This window comes from Seriola lalandi, unplaced genomic scaffold (assembly GCF_002814215.2).
Source record: "Seriola lalandi dorsalis isolate HSWRI2012SDOR001 ecotype SW California unplaced genomic scaffold, Sedor1 jcf7180002052274, whole genome shotgun sequence".
NCBI classification, from domain to species: Eukaryota; Metazoa; Chordata; class Actinopteri; order Carangiformes; family Carangidae; genus Seriola; species Seriola lalandi.
In genome coordinates this window covers 17,293-40,059 of record NW_019522827.1, presented here as the reverse complement: position 1 = coordinate 40,059, position 22,767 = coordinate 17,293, and the positions used below count along the sequence as shown (strand labels likewise).

Here is a 22,767-nt window from a genome sequence, read left to right as displayed (position 1 = left end):
CACGCCGACACACACACCTGTCACAGACAATCCACACCTTCTGAGGACTCGAGCAGAGGTTAAAGTATAAAAGTGAGAGCGACGTGAGAGAAGGAGAGTGGGAGAGTAAAAGACAGACAAAGAGTGAAAAGGGGCCGTCACTGAAAGCATCTTCCACAAGACCTCTGGGCTTTGTCACCTGTTTTTATCAGCTATGGATCACGCAGGCAGCTCCTGCCCTGACACCATCCTATTTCTCCAAATGTCAGCGGCGATGTTGGAGCTGATACCTTACGGCTGAGAGGGGGGAACTGGACGCTGAACACATTGTGTGGTACTGATAAGAAGAAGCTTGTGCATTTCTGTCAGGTCCTCTCTCATTTCACCAGCAGCGAAAAAGAGGAGCCTGTTTTTGTCAACATCCAGCAGCAGCAATGAAAAACACCCACAGAGACGCACATCTCTACATCTCTGGTTCACGAATAAATGAAGACAATGTTTATTGTCACCGTCACTTTGAGAAGTGAGAAGTAGGATTTCTTTTTGTTCATCTTTCCAGTTTGTTTGAGGATGCTAGGACTTCGATGTAATTCAATATTTGCAATATTAGATTTTCAGTAACATCATATCATATTGATATACATCATTCTACAAAATGTTGTCCAAATTAATCAAACTGTAATTACAGTTCTGAATGTCAGTGTGATGTTGTATATTAACAATGTTGTCATACATATTGATATCAGGAAAATTACTACTAATATTGTGATACCGATTTCAACCATATCACCTAAATACCTTAAGCCAGGCTTAGTATTTATCAATTGAGGACTTCAAGAAGGAGAAATATTGACATTATTTAAGTACCCCTCTGAAAAGTGTTCTCTATAACATTATATATTCTATATACTAAATAAGCAACAATTTAACGTTAAAGTAAGAAAAAAATGATGATGGTTAACATTTTCTCACTACCAGTTGTTGGGCAGTAACGTCACTAAAAGTAGCGTTAACCTATTACTAGTTTAACCGCATTTCTCAGTAGCGTGGTGGTAACGTCGCACTTTTCTGAATCAAATAGCTTTTCAGTAGCGTAGCTCCTATTGATCGAGTTCAGCGGGAGCGTCCACGCAAGCTACATTTTGACAAGCGTTTCTGAAGCTCACGCACAGCTGATCTTCCTGCTGCAGTCTGAAATTAAACTAAGGATCAGTACGTGAGGCCAAGCAAACATAGAAGAACATCACTGAGTTATTGATCACTGAGATAGAATTGACCAATCATGAGGTGTAGCTTAGCTTCGTACATCTCTCCGGGGGTTGCTTCAGTGAAGTGAAGCTTCATTTAATGTAGGGTAACTGGTAGCTTAGCTCACTACACTTTCCAAGCAGCTGCTTACTGATTGGTTGCCGAATGTCAAGAGGGAGGGGTTTTATCGAATATGAGCCTGTCGGAGGCTGAGAGAGAAGAGAAAAATAAATGCAAGAAAGTCAGCAAGCTCCAGAGAGAAAAGAAACACTTTTGGGACACTGGCTAAAAAAATTAATAACCACTTTCAACTATCAAGTGTCAACAACTGTCATAGTATTACATTTTAATTCATGGATTGTTAAATTTTAATTAATTTTTTTCCCCATCAGAGCCCAGACCCTCCACAAATCACTGAGACGAACAGCAAATACAGAAATCTCCCATCTGACATGACCAGTTCTAGCTTCACATAGGATCACATCAGTCGATACAAGCTGTCTGGGAAAAATAAGTTTTCAAGGCCTTTGAATTGTAGAGGTCCATTATTTTTGCATAATTGTTATGGCTGTTACATATATAGAATATTTTTCTATCTGAAATCCCTTCCTTCCTTCCTCCTTTCCTTCCCAGCATAAAATTCCCCACTAACTGGGGGGAGAGGGGAAGATGTGTTCTCATGAATGCCAGTAAATTAATGAGGGCCCTCCTGTCTGCTTAAACACAGATAATCAGCTAAGAGGCACCCTGGATGCAGATGCACAGCCCCCTGTGTGTATCCCATAGTTCTTTGTTTTCACCAGTGTTTGTAGTGAAAAGCACAAGCTGTCAGGACTGTTTGCACTCTACACATGATACACACACACACACACACACACACACGCTGATAGCAAAAACAGTCCAAAGTATCCCATAAAAGCCACCACATACACACATTAACATACAACACACACACACACCCACATGCATATTTGCAGCAATCAGGCACAGATGCAAACTAATTTAGACAATGACACAAATAATTCTGTGCACACACGCATATTTCCATAAACAGTCATGCACACACACACCAGAGTTGCATGTGTGTAAAGGGGGGGGGGGGGGGAGCTGCTTTGAAATGCATAATGTCATGTTCTGAGTTACACTTAGGGCAACAAGTCATGGCTAATAACAATAGGGCCAGGAAAATATGCCTCCTTTGTCCTTAGTTTACTTGCAGAGATATGATAACAAATAAAAAGACTAGGACAGAAAGCATTTCATATCCCCCAAGCCACAATAACATGCCGTTTCCCAGCTCTTCACATACACTCACTCTCTCACTCTCTCTCTCACACACTCACACACACACACACACACACACACACACACACACACACACACACACACACACACACAACAACTGAGTCATCTTACACAGGGTTCAATTCATTAAATAGACGCTCAGGTTCACTGGGGATTGGCAGATACTCAGGCATGTAGTTCATTTTCTCCGACGTTCCTCCAAGTCTGATTGAAGTTGACGGCCTTTGATCTCGACGAGCATGTGAAAGTAAAACATGCACCAAGACAAGGCTCAGTATTACTCATGGATGACACCACGCTGATGTCATCCTCATTCACCAAAGTGAGACTCACCCACAGTGAGATTACTTTTATCCCAATGAATTAATGAGGTGATGGAAATGAAAAAAAAAAAAAAAAGGGAAGGTGAACAAGTATAATGACCTTCAGGACTTTGTTTGCTTCCATAATTGGTTTCTTGTTGTTCCTCTGCACGTACATTAGACGATAACTTCCTATCACAGCCCTCGCCTCAGAACAGCAAACAGCCAAACAAGCACTTCCACATCTGACACCCAGCAGTGAGATGTAGAGAAATTTGTTCTGTGATGAACAAGCTTTGGTTCCCTAGGGAAAATGGTATGTCATGGTTTGTTTGTGCGGCTCCTCCTTGGCAATAGCTGAGATGAAAGAAATTGGTACAGACGGAAGCACATACGGGAGATAAAGCTAATTTTGAAGAGCTATGTTCACACTGCGTTGGAAAGGTGTAAAGGAAACGAGTAGGGGGGTGGGGGGGACGGGAGGGGTGGGGGGATTGATATGTGGCTGAAAAGGTCAGCTGGGTTCTTACTGAGATAAGAAACAGATGAAAAGGAAAAGGTCAATTCATCAGTTCCCTCTTAAATCCCCTCTTCTCCTTCATGGTGAGATTTAGTGAACTGGCTGATAAAACCCATTGACTTCATGTCTTGTGGCAAATGTGGCATCATTTGTATCTGTGGAGAACAGCGCACATCTCCGGGCCAAAATGTGTGATCTGATCTTTTACTTCCTTCTTCATTTCCCTTTATCTAAAACAACTTTGCATTTAAAAACAAACTACTGCAATCCATTATAGAGAAGCAGTCAGGTGATTGAATGTGGGATTCACACAAAATTAGACTATGAAATCTCCAATTATACAGTCAGCTAATGGCAGTTATGCAACCCACTCTGTGTGTTGAGACTATGGGAATAGCATTAGATTAGGAGATGAGAGCTATAGAGTAAGGAGGTGTATACAGCTCCTTTTTTAAACTAACAAACTCAGATCTGAATTTCAGCCGCTGGAAACCCAGAGGCAGACGGAGACAGACAGTGGCAAAGCTCACAGACATCCATTTGTGTCGTAATCAAACACGGTTGGCTGACAGATCGGGCATCTGCTTAGAAGCTTGTAGGATGAAGCACAGAAAGAGCACACAGAGTGTGTGCATTTGTCCATCTGTCTGTCCATGTACATAATGAGAGCTTCAGAAATCTAGACTTTTATATTGCTTGAAAAAATACGGTGCAGAAAACCCAGATTATATTTCATACTAATCTTTCCCGGGTAGACACAAGATCAATCAAGCAGCGCGTTTTTTTTCCTCTCCTCCCCCCTCTTTCCTTCACTGCTATCAATTTTAATGGTTGAGGGACATCCTTCAAAAGAACATAATGGGACAAGAAGATGGATGAGAACATTTGTAGACAACTGTCTGGACGCAGTGCTGAAGAGGTGGTGGGGGGGGTGAGAGTAAGGTTCAGCAGCCTTAATGTACCATCAAAGCCATCACATGCGCATGAATACTTATAGAACATCTAAGTGGGAGGTCTGCTGGTTCCAGAAGTATTTCCTCCAATGTAAATTTCTACTTAGGCCTGCAACAATTATTAATGAATGAGCAGATTATTTTCTCAATTTGTTGATTCACTGCTCGGTCTATAAAATGTCAGAAAACGGTGAAAAACATCCATCGAAACTTCCTGAAGCCCAAGGTGCCTCAAATGTCTTGTTTTGACCAACCAACAGATATTCAGTTTACTATCTAATAAAGCAACGAAAAGCAGGAAATCCTCGCACCTAAAAAGCTGAAACCAGAGATATTTGGTGTTTACTTGGGGGGGATGGCTTTGAATAATTAATCAATTACCCAAAAGTAGCTGATTAATTTTTTGTCAATCACCTAATCAGCCACAGAAGAAGATGTCCGTCAGAGCTGTGGCAACTTCAGAACACTTTCTTGCTGAAACTGGGAACAAAACTCCACACTATATAGTTATTGAAAAACACAAAAGTTAACTGATTTTAACTGCTGACTGTTTTTGATAATAAATAATAATAACTTCACCTTTAATGCAAAGATGCAGCTCAAAGTGCTTCACAAAACATGATTAAAAACAATGTTAAGCAGAGGGAAAGATGTATAAAGAAGATAGAACAGGGCTCAGAATGCTTCCTTGAGGAACTGACAAGTAGGAGTGAAACCAGTCAAGTACTATACCTTTAACTTTTTTCAACACTGTGTCATACATTTGCATTTGGCAATTCAACTCTCAAGGGAGCTTCTTGACCATTCAAGCTTTGTTAGACCTCCAACTGTAAGTCAACTCACACCGTCTGTGCAGAAAATAAACTTTTTGAATCTCTGGTTGACTAAAATAATTCCTCTCCCACTTTGCAACTCCATACATGACATGTAAAACTAATGCCCTCGCTTACACAAATATGGACTCTGGTGCAGGCTTTCTGCATGTGACGATCCACGAAGCCCGGTGCAGCTTGCCAACTCTTTTCTCAGAACGCCTGGCTCTTGTGATAGCTGCTCAACCTTTTTATTGAATGCGTATCCATTACACACATGGCCAGTGGTGTCCCAGAAGCGCCAGCAAGTCAGCTGTGTCCTCCTTAGACCCTCCCCGGTCCACAGGTTTTCACATCTGGTGCTACTGCACAGACAGGAATATACGGCCCACAGCAGGACCAAACTCCTGGGAATCACCTTCACCCCGGGAACAAATGAATTCCAGATTTGCTTCATTTCACATCTGTCTGTCCCGTCCTGTCAACCTGGTGACACCGCTCAACATGACATCGCTAAACTCTCAGATTCCATTACAGTTGGCCTTGTGAGTTCTGTCACACTCGAAAATTCATGAACACAGCTTTCTGGCTTTATCATTAGAATATTCACTGTGTTTTTGTTTCCTGTAGACATATGTGTGTGTGTGCGTGTGTGTGCGTGTGCTTCATTCTCATTCATATGCATCAGCAAGTTATCAGGGACCGCTGTGCCTCATTGAGCCGGGAAGCCGCTTTCCATTTATTTCTCAAATGCAGCGGAGAGTGAGTCTGCTCCTGTCTAATAAAACTTATAAAAATGGCTATGCCACTTTAAAAACTTCTAGTAACAAAAAGAAAGCCTGGCTCATTGGAAAATTACAAAACAGGATAATGAAATATGGAGGGTCTATACTCTGTGTTGCACAGTGAAGGATGAAATTCATTACCCAGCAGCATTAGGAGTAGCTGTCTGCTACTGTAGCTGAGCAGTGGCTTAGCGTCATCGCTAACTGCTGAGTCCTGACAACTATTGCAGTGCGTTTATGTCCTTTTATTGCGATTGCAAAAAAAGAAGAAAAAAAAGGGCTTTTGTAAAAAAGACATTTCCGAACATTAATGCATCAACACACTTTGAGTGCAAAAATCTCATCCTACCCGCATAACTCTGAGCTACACTGCGTCGCTCCTCACATCAACATCTGCCATCCTGCTAATTAGTCCAAAAAAAGCCACACATCACTGGGTTTCAGCGGTGCACAAACAACGTGTGACACTCACGAGGGGGGCTCACGGACACAATGGGAATCACAAAGCCCTGCCAGATCACAGAATGAATCAACTACAGTATGTTATTGTCTGCAAAAAAATAAATAAAAAATTGCCTCCAGCCTGGTGGAGAAAGCGAGCTGTGAAGAGTCTGGCTGACCATGGTGTAACAGCTGCTGAACTTCAGGTCAAAAGGTTCAACGAGGTTTCATCCTTGTTGACCAAAGATTAGGAAAAGCTTCCTACTACTCCTCCGCCGCACAGAGGGCAATTGTTGCAAGGTTAGCTCGAGTGGAACCCAGCAGAGAACAGCCTGGAGCAAAGGCTGAAACAAATGTAATCAAAGAAGATGAGAGATCAGAGGAATCATGAAAAGAGAAAGAAAGATAAAGAAACAAAGGTGCACAAGGGATTATCAGTCGCGGGTATAAAAATAAAAGTAGGACTGTGGAAAGTGAGAAAAAGAACAAGGCTACAGGAGAATCCTTGTGTCCTCTTGTCCGGGCAAGAAATCTGATTCAATAAATAAAAAATGTCAGCCTTGTGAGGCGAGCTTTGCAGGCCAGCTGAGAAAGGTGGGCGCATATCCATGCAGAACACCCGCAGCCGTGAGAACAGAGAGAAAGGGGGAATGGAGAGAGAGTGAGGGAGCCAGCTAGTCATAAATCTCCCACAGCTCCTGGGGTCAGGCAGACGGGGAGAGTGTCAAAATTGTTTCTGGGTGTGAAGGGAAGGGGAGGAAGGTGTCTAACCAACCACTGTGACTGACTCCTGCTCCTCGAATCAACCTGCTGCAAGGCCGGTCAGTCACGCTGTGACTCCAGCAAACCACTTCTGCCTCATTTGCATACACACACATTCATCGACTCTGCATAATCACAAGAGTAGAGTAGTGAGTGTGTGTGCGTGTATACATATATATATATATATATATATATTTGTCAAGGTGTGTGCGTTTCTTTGCAGCAGACAGGCAGGACAAAAAGACAAAATAAAGAACAGAGTGAGGAGGAGCCGAGCAAGCCAGACAGACGAGACGATATGTAAGAGAAAGAGGATTCGGTTGGCGGTGTTGTGAAAGGTGAGCGGTGAGCGGTCCCGCTGTCACAACACACTTCTCCTGACCACAAAGACACGGTGACACACTTCTGTAGCTGCAGGGGAAAAAGCGCCACTTCCTGAAGGAGACTCTCTTCCCTGTCTGTCTCCCTCTTCATTTCTACCAGTAGTGATGCTGTTTTTTTTTTTTGATTTGCTAGGCTGTTGCCGAGGGTGTACTGCTTGTTTTTTCGGTCTCGGGGGACATGAATACGTGCGTGCAACACTGTGAGAAGAGGTGGTTGGCTATAGGGGTATGTTGTTTTTTCATTGGTGAAAGATCTTTTAAAGCCAAAAATCCCACTTCTCTTATCCCCCTTTTCCTCCTCTTCAGCACTCCGCCTGCAATAATGATCCTTCACCTGTTTGCTCCTTTCCTTAATTTCCCTTTTACCCTCCTAGCACTTTCTCTATCAACTGCATCTTTAACAGCTTACTCTCTATTCCCATCCCAGTCTTTATCCGCCATGCTCTATATCCTTCCTGCCTTGCCTCCCACAGCGGTGATCAGAAAGTAGGTGCTGATGTTGCAGCTCCTGCCTGAACTGGCTCACAATATCAGTGGGTGGACAGACATGCCAGAGAGCTCCTGTCAACAGCGAGTGCGCCCTGGAGACTAGCCCACATGGTGGATACTGATCCCCTCTGCTACACCACAAGAAAAGGGGTCGACGCTATTTCTTAACAACTGGTGCAGAGAGAGGCGCAAAAGCCAAGATAAGCACCAAGACAGCACTATTTTTATGGTCCTTCTGAGGCTGCGGTGGCTGCCTACTCATCCGTCACGGGCTCTTAACAATCCTGTTTGTTTGCTAATATTAAAACAGATCATTAGTGAATGCAACCTTCTCCAAGAAGCTTGCAGCACAGCTTTCTCCGATCAGTCATGCGGTTTAAAATCTGACTGGCACGGTCCGTCATCCAGAGTTTGACAGCGTCTCAAGTGGCCCACGAGCTGAAAGCTACAGGCAGCGGTTAACCCCGGCAGGTTTATCTCCCCTGCTTCTTCTTCGTCTCATCCTGTCGCTTCACATGGGTAGAGAGAGACATTCCGTGTCTAATTAATGCACAGGATGGTTGTATAAAACAGCTAATGAGGCTGTGATCACAGTGGTGTGAAGGCAGGCGCTATCCGAGGGGTGGGGGTAGGGGGGTGGGGGTGTGTGTGTGTGGGGGGGCACTACTCCACTACTTCCAGGAGACACAGAGCCTCACAGTCATTAGCCTGTCACAGGAAGAGAGCGGATGGGGAGACTGGAGGTGGTTAGGTGAATACTTGTTTATCTGTTATGCTTCCCCTCAGTCTATGAGACCTATTAACTAAGACCTAGTGTTAACCCACTAAATACCCAGAATTAATTGTATATGAAAAAGCAGATCTTATGTTTCTCATAAAAAGACAACATTTTCCTGCAGTTGCGTCAGTAGTCGTACAAAGCAAGACAAGGAGAGAGATTATGCTTGGTCTTAATGGTATTGATCTCAGCTCTCCATGAATAATCTGCCACCACAACACTCAACTCTCTCAAAGTGACACCACAAGCAGAACGACAGAAAACTTTTAATGACAGACCAAGTGTGTTCAAGGACACATTTTGAAAACCATTCCAAGGACTCTCAAGTAATTGGCACCGATATACCGTGTGAAATCTTCGTCATGTGCTCAGATTCTTGCATTCTACAAAAAATAAATAAATAAATAAATAAAACTTGCTCCCTCAGCACAGCTCCTCCAGCAGGATGAATGGGCTGCACACAAGCTGCTCTCTAAGCAACTGCTCATTACTCAAAACACATCTGCTGGCGAGTAAGAAGCCCCTCTCTCCAATTTGCCGCCTCACTTTCATTTTGTGTCTTAATCCACTCGCTCATCTCCTTTATCGTCTTCTCCATAAAACACTCCCAACAAGGCTCCTGTCTTGGTTTTGGAACCTCTTTCCAAAAAACAAGCAGCACCACCAGCAGCAGCAGCAGCAGCCTTGAACTGCTCTCTGCACAGCACGCATAATGAATCACACACACATACACACACAACAACAACAACAACAACACCACACACAATCGATGCCAGAGTCGGCCGTGCCTCTGCTCACCTGTGCAATCTCATACAGCAGCTTGTAGTGTTCCTCTCGCTTCTGTAAAGTGCACAGATTGCAGCCCATTATAGTAGTCGTGGAAACGCCAGGCGTCCAATGCTCCCCGAGTAGTGGTGGTACGGACACAGGGGGTCACCCTCCACACCGGAGCGCTGGTTCTCATCAGTCACTCCTTAGCAAGCATCTCTTTCAGGCATCCCATTCACACATTCAGACAGTCACAGACAGCCTCAGCTCAGAGGAACACAGAGGTCCAGCTGACTCTCACAGATGAAGGTCCAGATGTGAGCTGTGTGGCAGCAGTGGTACAAGTAGCAGCGGCCGTTTCAGCATCAGCCCGTGTTGTCTCCTCTCTCCTCTCCCGCTCCCTCTATTTCACAGACTCTCACACACACACATGCACACACTCGCACGCCGGAGTTGTGACTCTCGCTCACTGAGACACTCCCCCCCCCTCCTTTTTTTTCCCCCCTCCTCAGCCTTGGCGCTCATGACTACGCTGATACCAGTTCATGAATAATGGTGGGTGGGGGGGTGCTGTGATATTCATGAGGGAGGCGGAAATAGGGGCGGGGACTGGAGAAGAGGGAGGAGTGAGAGAGAGCAGGACCGCTGGTTCATTAAAAGTGAGGCACAGTTATACAATAGGCTCCTTTGTGTTAGCAGCTCCTGTGAGGAGCTTGGGCAGGGCTGACTGCGCCGAGACAGCACACTGCGGACGGAGGGTTTCTGAGGCTGATGGGTAACCTACCTGCATCTGACGCTGTTCACTGAGTGTTTCTCTGCTTCATGGGCGGAGGATGTGTTGCCATGTGCTATTTATTTCTGATGGAAATAAGGAGTCACACTGGTTAAGGAGAGATCAAGCTGGAAATACTTTTAAAGCACAAAATGGCAAAAGATTTAGCACTGAAATCATTAATCAATCAATTGATTGATCCCCATAAATGTAATAAACAACAATTCTGATAACTAACTGCTCAAGTTAAAGCAAAAATGCTTCACATTTTCTGGTTTCCAGTTTTTTAAACAACATGATATGCTGCTTTTTTTATGTTTTATATCAGTGTAGAAGAAATGTCTTTGTGTTTTGGACCATTGGTCAGACAAAACAAGCAAATTGACTTCTCTTCAACTTTGGCATTTTTCACTATTTTTTAAATATTTTATTAACTAAACAAATCTGATTATAGAGAAAAATAATCAACAAATCAATTGATAATCAAATTTGTTGCCCTATATAGCTTTCCTCTTTTTTTTAATCTTTATCATTAGAGCTCAAAAGAATAGTTAATTAGCTAATTGAAAGAAAAGGCGATAATTAATTGTTTGTTGATTTTTTTAAGCATCAAGTCTAATTTGCGAGTCGTATGTTTCAATAATAATAATAATAATAATTACTAAACAACTAAATATCTTTAGTCTTGAAGTGTTGGTTGGACTTAAGAAATCTGATAACATCATCTTGGGCTTTAGGAAATTGTTATGGGCGTTTTTCACTTTTTTTTTTTTTTACATCTCATGAACCAAACTATTAATTGATTAATTGAGAAAACAACCAGCAGTTTAAGTAATAATGATAATAATCATTAACGGCAGACCTTCTTATATTGAAGAGATAAGAGTTGGCTTGTCTTTGTGCATCATCATAATACAAATGTACAGCATTTTCTAGAGCACATACAGTTAATGGGACCTCAACTCTGCAGTGCCTAACTATCTTAAAAGTGAAATATGAACTGACTGCTCAGGATGAGAAGTGGCTTAATATAAGAGAAAAAAAACAATTTATTACAAATTTATAACTCAGTAGGCACTACAGGTGTCACTGGTAATGGGCCGTCCTCGCAGCAAATTGGCAATCAGCAAAGCCCGGGACTACAGAGACAATATATCAACCATTGCTTTTCCTCAAACTGCTATAATTACAAGACAATAGACTTTGGCTATTGTCTCAGCCAAGAAGCCCCCTTTCGCTAGCAGGAAGCTACACTAACGAGCAATAATTGTTAATAAATTGGCCTCCAAGCCAACAGCAGGGCTCTCTGTGCAAAATACAGTTAAGAGTAGATGAGCGCTCATCAGCTGGCTACTGGGCATCCCACCCCCAGGGACTCCATAATCCGATTTTGTGGGCTTTAATTTTGCTCCGCTGCCTGGAGGCAAGCCAAACAGAGACCTACATCATAGAGCACCATTATGGTTAATACATCCTCCATCCTTCCCCTTCGTCTCCAACACCCGAACTGTTCCTCGCTGCCATCCGCTGCTCATCCTCAAGAAGCCACAAAGAGTGGGTTTTCTGCAGTTGCCAGGCAATATCAAATCCATGAAGTGCTGTTCACTAAAGTGTCAATTTGACATCAAAGGGTCTTGTTGGGAGACTGGGGAGTGGGGTTATAATATTGCATTTGATGAACAGGGGTGCTATGTTTGCTTGCGGTAAAATGGACTGTGAAGAAAATGTGAGTCAGGCAGTCCTCTGAAATTATATATCAATGACTGAAAGCTATGAAGTGCTTGGACGCGAGGAGCACTGCCTGTCTGGTTGTCTCTAGTCAGCACAGATGTGAAATGTAAAACACTCAGGGTCAAATACAATGTCCTTCCTGCATAGAAAGACAAATATTAGATTGAGAATCTGCTGACCGTATCCAATATTAGAGCACGTAAAGAAGTGTACTCAGGCTTCAGGTCCGGATGACCATCACTCTGCTATGTTGCACTCGCTGACCCCTAAAGGTTAAGATGCTCATCGGTCACCCAAATGGTCTTTCTCATCATCTGTGAAGCGAGACTGATACAGTAGCCTCTGCCTGCGGTCAAGCAGTACCTCTCGGTGGGACATGCAGAGTGAAGGATGCTCTTTGAAGAGTGCATTAAGACTGATAAAAGCTCTCCCGAAGTGCTTTATGGCCACGGGTTTTACATTGTGACAGGGTGAATTTACCTGAGACTGCATTTCCAATGCGACCTGAGGGCAAGATTGCCACATTATAGTTAACAGTTAGTGAAACCATTCACTTTGTGACAAGGTGAAGCTTCGCTGGATGTACAATTTGTCTCTTTAGCCGTCCCTCCTAGACGTTTTATGTAGAAGTTATGACCAATGTTAAGAATATTAGAAACTTACTCAATATGATTTATTGTTTCAACATTTATACAGAAAATGAAAGTAGCTATTGTGTCTGTATTTCATGTTGATGACCACCAATTCTCTCTCCTCCTCTTGTCCTTTCGACTTCCCCGCTGTCCTTTCCTACTGTCCAGCGGTTGTTTATCATCCAGTCTGCCCTTTGCCTGCTCGTGTAGAAACGCGCCCTCGATCGTGTTCATTCTCTCAGTTAATGGGCCTCACATCGCGGGGGCATGGAGAAGCGATTTGTCCTCACCATGATGGGTGCATTTTGAGGTTTCTTCAATTGCATTTCTGACAAACTGATATTTGAGCTCACCTCAAACCTGGAGCTATAACCTTCAGCCAAGTGTGTAATGCAGGTGTATTGTACGGCCCAGTCCCACATGTCTGCCTAATGCTCACCCACCCACCCTCTTTTTCCGTCTGTCTTGTCACATATATGCACAGTACATGAAACAGCAAAAACACAACTGATCTAAATGCTGCCAGTGTGGAATATGAAATAACAATCAGTACCCACAAACTGATTTGGATCGATTTCTTGTCCTGGGATAAATGCCGCCAACTGTCACTCAGCAGAGCAGAAAACTGGGATCAATTTAATATTTCACCGCATCTGGGTCAACGGACTGATATGCATCGCATCTGAATGCCTTCTTCAGTAGGTAGAACATGCCGTGTATTTTTCTTTTCCATTCTGGCAGCAACTTTTCAAGACATTTGTGGCTGCCAATCACCGCGACTGTCAGGAGAGCTTTTGTTAGCAGCTCAGGTGAGAGGAGAAGCTCAAGCTGATATTTAACAATCCGCAAATATGAGATGAAATCTAACAGACAAAGAGCTTCAGTCTGGCTGGGACAGAATAGTATGGATTATCCCGGACCAGTGGAGGAGATGTATTTCAACAGCTTATGGTAACCTTGACAACAAACGAGAGAGCATCTTAAAACAGCTGCAGATTTAATAAGAAGCGGTTATTGCTGTGATTACTCGTCTATGGCAGTGTCTGTCAGGAATATCAAGTGTCCCTGCAGTGTTTAATACATAAACAGGTTTATTAGGCCAGCTCTGACACACTGGGTGGATGGAAATCTCTTTGGTGTGAGCACTTGAAGCTTGTAAAGATTGAAATCCTGTTCACGTGAATGGAGAGCCGTGGGGATTGAAGAGTGGTTTGTGATGGGACGCCTGGCTCAGATGCAACAGCCATGCTGCCGCTGTAGAGCTGCCCGCTCCTCCTGGGTATCCATGTGACCTGATTTGGGAGTAATTAAATGAGGCCCTTTTATGAATGAATCATCGTCGCAGCCTGCTCCTGCGATGACAGCTTTGATGGGACTTGGTGCATTGTGCACACACGAACGCACAGGTGGGTGCTTGAAAGCCGACGTGGCCAGACTGTGGGAAGCCGACCAAAACATCTTTCTCAATGACAATAAATTATTAAAAAGGCTTGAATCTTTAATTCATGTGGGAACATGACCATAGATAAAAGTTGCACATTGTGCTTTGCATGATAACACATGTAATGTTTTTATTTGTATTTGTATTTTTTTAATCATGTGTAATATGTTTAGTTAATAATTTGAGTCTGTGATCTATGTTCAGTATCTACCTCACCAATATCTGTCAAGAGATATTAGTAACTTAGACATTAATCTTGACAAAGCTGTTTCTTGTAAATTAATGGCGATATTTAAAGGTGAGTTTCGACAAAGCTTTGCAAAAAAAGAATCAAAGCCTGTTCTGCCATTTTGCTTGACACTCTCCTTAAGTGAATGTCTGCTTTGCTGCTAATGAGCCTCTTCACCGAGACGTCACACCACCCCCGACAAGTTTTCCCTTCACTTCTACAAAAAGCAGAATATGACACAAACACGCCACAACAACACACACGTCCTACATGAAATCTGGTTAACCCTGATGGCCCCCTGTGTGCCTGAAGATTAAACAAAGTGCACATCAGACAGGAAGCTCCAGCTTCTTTCCTCTACCTGACCTGGGAACTGCTGAGGAGTCGACATGTGCCGAGCGTTCGGTTAAGTCTGTTGAAGAAAGCAGAAGACTAGAATCAAAGTGTCTGCAAGATCAAGGTGAAATACCTGTCTGAGTGGAGCTGCTGCGAGTGCAGCCCATACCTGCAGTAACAGACCGAGAGAATTTTTTGATCTCGGTGAAATATGCATTATTCGAATTAGGGTGAAGCAACATGACGACACTGGATAAGCCATGCGACATCATGATTACTATTCCATTAATATCTCTGGTGTTATTGGTCCGTTTCTGGCAATGCTACAAATCAATAAGCAGGACTGTTTATTGGTAACATTGGATTTACAGCAATCAATGTGATAAAAGGACAGTGGTTTTTCAGAAATCATTTTAGTGGATTAGAGGATCTGACTATATTATCAATCTAACTTATTCTAACTTATTATAAGATGCGTAATGCAAGGTAAAGCGTCACTTTAGTATTGCAGTTCCTTAAAGTTTCACAAGGAGCAGATTTTTTTTTTAAAAAGATGAAAGTCAAAGCATCAGAGGCCAAGGTATCTGGATTTTTACTCCCAATGGGTCAAGCTTCAAAAGCTCTCCCATAATGCAACAATCTTGAGAGAAAAAGGCCCTCACACACTGATGCGCTCAAAAAAAAAAAAACATTCTGTGACTTCACCTCAATCCTGTGAATCCCAAGACGAGACAATTAATTAAGTTAATAATTACACATTAAATGATTTATAATATTTACATAATGAAACTTAGAGATATTAATTCCCTATCAATCACGGTGGCGCAATCAAAGGCTCAACTCCCTGAGAGATCTCCTCAATATCGTCATGTAGCTAGTAAATGTCAGTAAATACAATGAATATAAGACAACAGGAGACAACATAGACCTGCTCACACAAGGGGAGGACCCATCACTGTTCTATTAGTTACCTCTTCACGGTTGTATGCCTCCGCCACTAGTTTCAGTTCAGGTTACATTCCTGTTTATCCAGAATCATATCAAATACCAATCATTTGTGTGAAATGTCATAATTGCTGTGTGACGTCTTCAGTTATGGCTGAAAGTTTTCTGAGGTCACTGTGACCTTGACCTTTGACCACCAAAGTCTAATCAGTTTTTCCTTCAGTCCAAGTAAATGTTTTTGCCAAATCTGAAGGGATCCCTTGAGGAGTTCTCGAGATATTGTATTCAGAAGGCCAAAATCATGTTTTGTGTTTTCCTTGAGTATACAGGTGAAGAAAACAAAATTTGAGGAAATTCCCTCAAGGCGTTACCGAGATATTGCGTTCACAAGGCCAAAACTGTGTTTCGTAAGGTCACCATGCCCTTGACCTTTGACCCCCAAAATCTATTCAGGTTCCTCCTTGAGTTCAGGCAAAGCGTTACTAAGATATCGTGTCCACAAGAATGGGACGGACACCCGAACCCGAAAACAATATGCCTCCGGCTCTGGCTGTCGCTGGCGCGGAGACATAATAAAATAAAAGATATGACCATCTAATCTCTCTCTAAAGATTGTTTTTCCCTTTATACCTATGCACCTGTGCATACAACACCTTGAAGCACCATAATGTATCAGTAACATCTTTTTCATCATCTCTCGTCAACTCCACTACCCGTTTTTAACACAGGCTTTACCTAGATTTTTTTTATTCTCCAGTTGATACATAAATATAAAATTACACATAGAATTGTAAAAGATTTTGTCCATATCACCCACTCCTAGCTGAAAAGATCACACCTCAGCTGTGTGCTACTCCCAATTTCTCCAGCATGTCAGAAATGTCCATCATGTGTGAACCAGCTGTGGTTCCCGCAAATGAGTAAAAAAAAAAAAATACTACATCGCTTTTACACATGTAAGACTAGTGACCTTTTCAGGGAGGAAACAGTCGGTTTGACACTTTAAGCTGCAGGCGGGATGAGGGGATAAGGGTATGAGGGGTGAGGCGGTGGGTGAGTGAAAGGCAAACTCCCTCCACCTTCTCTGCTGGATGCTCCTGTCTGCTTTCATATTCATTCAACCCAAGGCTGCAGAGTGTGTGGCCCGCACTAACTGCTGCCAGGAAAACACTCACAGCCACATGACAGCATGACCCCGACACCACCCGTGTGGCAGGACGCCCTCAGCCCACGCACTCGAGCATAAACAAAACTCAGCTGTGAAGTATGCGTCGTGTATCTGTAGATCTATCAGACATGTTGGAGGTCCACAGGTCTGCCTGCTCTTGCTGCCTGGGGTGTTTAATGATGTTTGTGGCGAGATACAACCCCTCCGTATGCTAGGCTCCACCTATTTTATTATATTATCTGACATAATGATCAAGGACATATTGTGATAAAGTCATAGTTCCCAGGTGCCTCTAAGTCTCAGATAGACCTGCCAAGATAGGAAATGTAATCTTGTGTTTCTGTGTTGAAGGAGGGCAAGAGTGTGGCAGACAGTGGGGCAGGTGTTCAGAAACAAAAAAAAAAAAAGCAGTCTTTCATCATCCCGCATGAAGATTATCTGAGTGATGCAGATTTAAGATAACCTCAATGTATTGCCTTTTTAATAGCTTTTCCGTATGCACGAGTTTCAATAACCAAAAGCTGAACTGAAGATACATAATAGTTTTAATCTTGTATGTTTTATTTTTTTAAAACATGCAATTTAAAAAAAAACCCAAAACAAATGCGTTCAATTCAATTTGTCACAGAAGCTCAAGGTGGCAAATCGCACTGACAACAAGCAGCAGACATGTACAACAGGCAGGTCATTGATTTAAGACTCTGCCCGCTGCTGCCTGAGCACTTGTCGATACGCAGTCAATGCACTTTTGATTGTGGATGAGAGTTCTGTGCTCCCGAAGAGAGGAAGCGAATCTATAGAGACAATCAGCTCAGAGGGCAAACAGGTTAGACTCCACGCCAACCTGTTCTGCTCCATCTATTCAATTCTTATGCTGATTCCAGCATAAACAGAAAGCCTGCAACCCCTTATTGTGTCCTACCGAGGCCTTTCGAGGCAATGTCACCGACAGGTCATCTCATCTCAGGGGACACACTGGCAGCGTCCTCGAGGTCTCTCCCACCATCATGTTGAGACAAAGTCGGATAAGCTACATCTTGCATCTGTTTTTGTCTGATCACGTGAAAATACTGCACGACGCCGTGCAAACATAGAGCTGCACTGATCATTATTTTTTATGATAATGAATCAAATATTTGTGATGATAATGGAATGCATTGTGCTTTTGTAGTCTTATTGACAATTCAAGCGCATTACAATGGAAGACACATTCACTCATTAACACAAACATTCATACAGCGCTTGTCTACCACACACACACACACACCAATGATACATTAGGAATAATTCTGGGTTCAGTATCTTGCCCAAGGACACCTCGAAATGTGGACTGGAGGAGCCGGGAATCGAACCACCGACCTTCTGATTGGTGGACGACCCGCTCTACTTCCCGGATCGCCCATAGTCACAAACCTGTAGAGAATTATCAAGCAACTCAACATCTCTGCGGGGCTCTACTGAGCGTTAAGATTGTTTCATTTTTTTCTGGCCAGCAGCAAAACGACACCTCATTTCCATTCACAGCTCAAGCAGCTTTTTAGAGCAGAAAACCAGGAAAACCAACTGCACAGGACCTGCCCAGCACCGGCGGACAGACACAGAGTTTACCACTACAACAGCTAGTAAAGAAAGTTCCTCAAGCACGAACGTAATATGCAAGATGTTGTGTTTGCAGCTCGTTCTGTTGCCTCCAAGTGGCAAAAATAACTATGAATGCATCTTTTACATATCTCCAAGTAGATGTGTGCGTAGTGCATACGGTTTCAATCTGCACGTCACGGAGCACTCTTGCGTGTGTCTGCCTCTTTAGAACTTCTACAGCTTGATTTCAGCCACATTTTCATGGTGACAATCAAAGTGTAAATAAATAAATAAATAAATGTGCGTTTTGTGAGCTTCTGGGAGCAAGATTGAATCATAAAAGCTGAGGGAAAAGATTTAACACAGGAAAATGATACAGACATTATCTGCTGAACTGTGCCAATTTATTGTCAATCTGAAGTTTTAAAGCAACAGCACAATCTTTCACTGCACCGGTAATGTGACCTTGACATAAATGTTTTCTAAAAATAAATAAATAAATCAACTGATGTCATTTTCTCTGCTCCTCCAAAGCAGCAAGGCAAAAATAATAAGATTTAGAAACATTGGAAAACAAAGTATATTTCAGTCTAGTCAGACTTTGGCAGCAGCACAGTAATTTGTGTTTGCTCTACATCAATGCAGCAGCAGGCCTTCACCGGCACCTTCATGTACTCTATAATTTGTGCTGTGATGAGCTTGTTCATTGTGTTCTTCCAAGCGCTTCAGCTGGACTAGTGGGTGCACAAACACACCTCCATTTCCTATATGCTTTCATTTTTTCTTTTTTTAATGGCATTTTTTTCCCCAGTGACTTCTATTCCTTGCCGTGCCGGTTGGGAGAAAGTCTTTGGCGTGCCCGAGGATCAGCTTAAAACCTTCCCCTAAACTGCAATGCTCCAGAATGAGAATGGCTACAGATCCGGTGGTAATAACAGACCTGCAGATGGATCACATGCTTGTTTTTCAGAGCACAGATTAGTCTGGAATTATGATGATACCCAGGGGGCAGGAATCTTATTTTCTTCCCTCCTGATAAGAAAACAAGAGCAGACGACAACCAAAAGGAAAAAGAGGGAGCGGGAGATGTGTGTGATTTAACATGCTGTGCTGCATGCTGGTGTGTTGGCACTCCAATTTAGGGGACTGGATCAGATAGTGTCCGACTGGAATTGTTTCAGTGTTGGCTATGACAAATACAGCTTCATGTCCCACAGTACAATACAGTTTACATCCATTCTGCACCACATAAAACCACCTTTAATTACACGTGTGGTTATCGCACTGTACATGGCACGTGGATAATGCGATTGTGGAGACAGAAAAGAGGCAAATAAGGAATGAAGAAATATCACCTGGAGAAAACAAAGAAGTGCTCAAACAACTATTCAATCAACGGAACATTGTCCTTTCAGCCATTTATGGTAAAAAAAAAAAAAAAACATTATTTGATGAACAGGAAGCAGCGACACTGCGCTTCTACAGCCATGCAAACGGCTAAACAAAGTAGTGCTTTGAGCTACATGCAAAAGATAGCATGGTAATTGTTTATAATGGCAATGCTATAATGCTGATTATTAGCAGATATTATGTTTACCATGTTCAGCATGAACATTGGCTAATTAGCATAAGTGGGATCATGGGAAATACCAGTAATTTGGTCATAAACTGAAGCAGTGGAGAAATTAACATTTGATCCGAGGATTCATCCTCTGAGCACCAGAAAAATGTCTACGCAAAATTTCATGGAAGTCCATCCCACAGCTGCTGAGATATTTCAGTCTGGAGAAAAGAGCTGGACCAACCAAGCCACATTTCTATCCTGAGAGCTTCACTGTTTTAGCTAAAAATGCCAAATATTTTCTGTTAAGATTTGCTGCTTTACTCTGTTTTACATCTTTGTAACTCTGGGCTTTTAACAGCATTTACACAATGTTTTTATTCACAGACTAAACGCTTCATAGATTAACTGAAAAATAATCAATAAAAGAAGAGATGTGCTGGAGAAACACTGTCATTTTATATGCTAACGGGGATCACATGTGTGAAGAGCGCAGACACACACTCACGTTGTCTTCCATTATGTAGAGATTTGAATTCATTGTGATTCATGTATATGAGAATAATGACAATCATATTGATGATTATATGCATTTGCAAAAAAACAAAAAGGAGGAAGAAAACAACTGAAATTGTTTCCCTTCTCTTTAACTCCCACAGAACAAAGAGTAACATCTGCAGTACAAGTACAAAGACATCAAAGGAAACCACATGAGGTAAATATGTCACATAGCTATAAGATTCATAACCAGAGTATCAAATTGAGACCTGACACACCAAATAAATCCCTACATTACACTGTGTCAGGTAAAACTTTTGACAATGGCAGTGAGTGTCCTAAACTGCACCTGATCATGGATGTTAAAAAGCAAAGCATAAATGTCCCTGTTGATTTGCACACTCGAACGCACCACACAGGAACAAATTAACTAACACAGCTGACTCCTCACTGTCGCTGTCTGTCTTCCTCCAGCGCTTCATATCCCAGAGGACAGCCATTGATTTTCCAGTTATAATCAACACGAAATTATTGAATGTCAGATGATAAAGTGTTGGGGTCCACAGGCATTTCCCCACAATGGGTTTTCTGAACCTGGTCACGTCACCATAGCAACCCCGGCTGTTTGACAGAGCTCACGACAAAGAATTTTTCTGCAGAGATTCATCTTAAAAACAGGGTCCTTTCTACTAAAAGCACCAGTTAACACCCCCCACCCACCCCACCCCACACACAAACACACTCACACGCACACGCACACGCACTTTACCCTTCAAACAGGTCTTCAGTATTCGACTGCACTGTTCTGAAACTGTGAATGACCAAGCTGGACCTTTCATCTCCTGGACACTACGTGAAGTTTCATATCTAAACTAAATCCATGGCAATGATTTGCAGTTACAGGTTTGGTACAACAGCTGAAACATCAAAACATCGTACAGACACAAAAGCATCGATCAGGACACACAAACCACGGTCAACAGGCAATAAAATCAGAGCTCTAAATCCACACTGCGGGAAAAAAAAAAATACTGCATAATCATATAAAGCTATATTTCTTTGTAGCAGCCATCTAATGAAATTATACATCTTGGATGTAGTGTTTTATCGATTTGTCTTTTGTTATGCTTGATGGACCTCGAGTAGCTGCAGAGCATCCTCACCACCTAACAAATCTGCTGTGATCCTGAACTGAAGCCAGTGGCAAGCCCTTCGAGAAATCAGCTCAGCGCGTTGATCAGATATTGCCGTGTCAAACCTATGAGGGTGACCCCATCAGCGAATGCCTAAAGCGACACACAAGGGGATATAACTGACTGTATCACTAGATACATGTCTTTTCTGGGCCAGGGAAATGTGGGTGGGGGGGTGATCATAAAAAAAAAAAAAAAAAAAAAACTCAAACATGCCCTCGGAGCCTTGGCTCATCATTTAATGGAGACAATTTCAAGGTTTTGGGTCAACACAGGTCAGCGTTTCCCCTGTTTACTTTGGTGAACAGCGGGTCGGGGTGCGCTCTCCTGCCAAGACACTGTTAATACACAGGAGATAAATTAACAACCCCTCCTGGAAGCCTTCTGGGAATAGTTTCCGCCTCACAGCACACAGGAGATTAAACTAAAGGGGGGCAATATTCACAAATCAGCCAATGGTTGTGAGGAAAGAGGCAACACTATTTGTCAGAGAGCTCTTTGTCCCCTCTAACCCCTCTTCAACAAGCCCACAGCAAACTGTGATTCTCAGAAACCACCACCATCTAGATTTTGCCCGGTGAATGTCCTGGGAGGCCCTGATTCCTCTTCCAGGGAACCTTATGCATCATATTTTATTCAAGCACTGTACATTTACATATTACAAAGGAATATGAGATTGTACAGTGTCAATGTATGTCTTTAAGGTGGTGTTTTGTCTTGTTTTTCGTAACTTAAATGTTGCCGAGTGTCTATCTGTCCGTCTACAATGTGCCGTTCTAACCTCATAAGTGCCCAGTAAGCCCAGTTTAACTCACAGGATTTTTCTGCTGCCTCATGTAAGGAGTGTAAAGGAACAGCTCACATCTTTCTGCAGAAAGAGACAAGCAGAGGAAAAGACAGACAGACAAAGGTTCATCTGTACAGAGGCCAAGAAATATGGTCACTGAATAATGTTAGAGGGCGGTGAACCCAAAAAAGACTGAACTAGTCAGAGAAAACCTTTCTGAAAATGTCCTCGAGACTGACAGGACTGTGACCGCGACTGAAAAAAAAAAAGACATAATCCCGGTGAGAGTCAGGAATGGGTTTGGCTTATTGAGGTTAGGCCTTAGGAGTTACCACAGCACTGAGTCTGCTGAGTACAGCTGATTCTGT

The 22,767-nt window shown here is 42.7% G+C and overlaps 1 protein-coding gene across 1 annotated transcript in view; it reads right to left on the bottom strand.

Annotated features, from left to right (window-relative positions):
- LOC111650331 (PDZ domain-containing RING finger protein 4) overlaps positions 1-9,911 on the bottom strand; it is a 48,737-nt gene extending 38,826 nt beyond the window's left edge. The window contains exon 1 of the mRNA XM_023400201.2: positions 9,556-9,911. Within this exon, the coding sequence (XP_023255969.1) occupies positions 9,556-9,624 (69 nt within the window). The 5' untranslated portion in view covers positions 9,625-9,911. The remainder of the gene's footprint in view (positions 1-9,555) is intronic.
- Between the last annotated feature and the right edge of the window lie 12,856 nt (positions 9,912-22,767).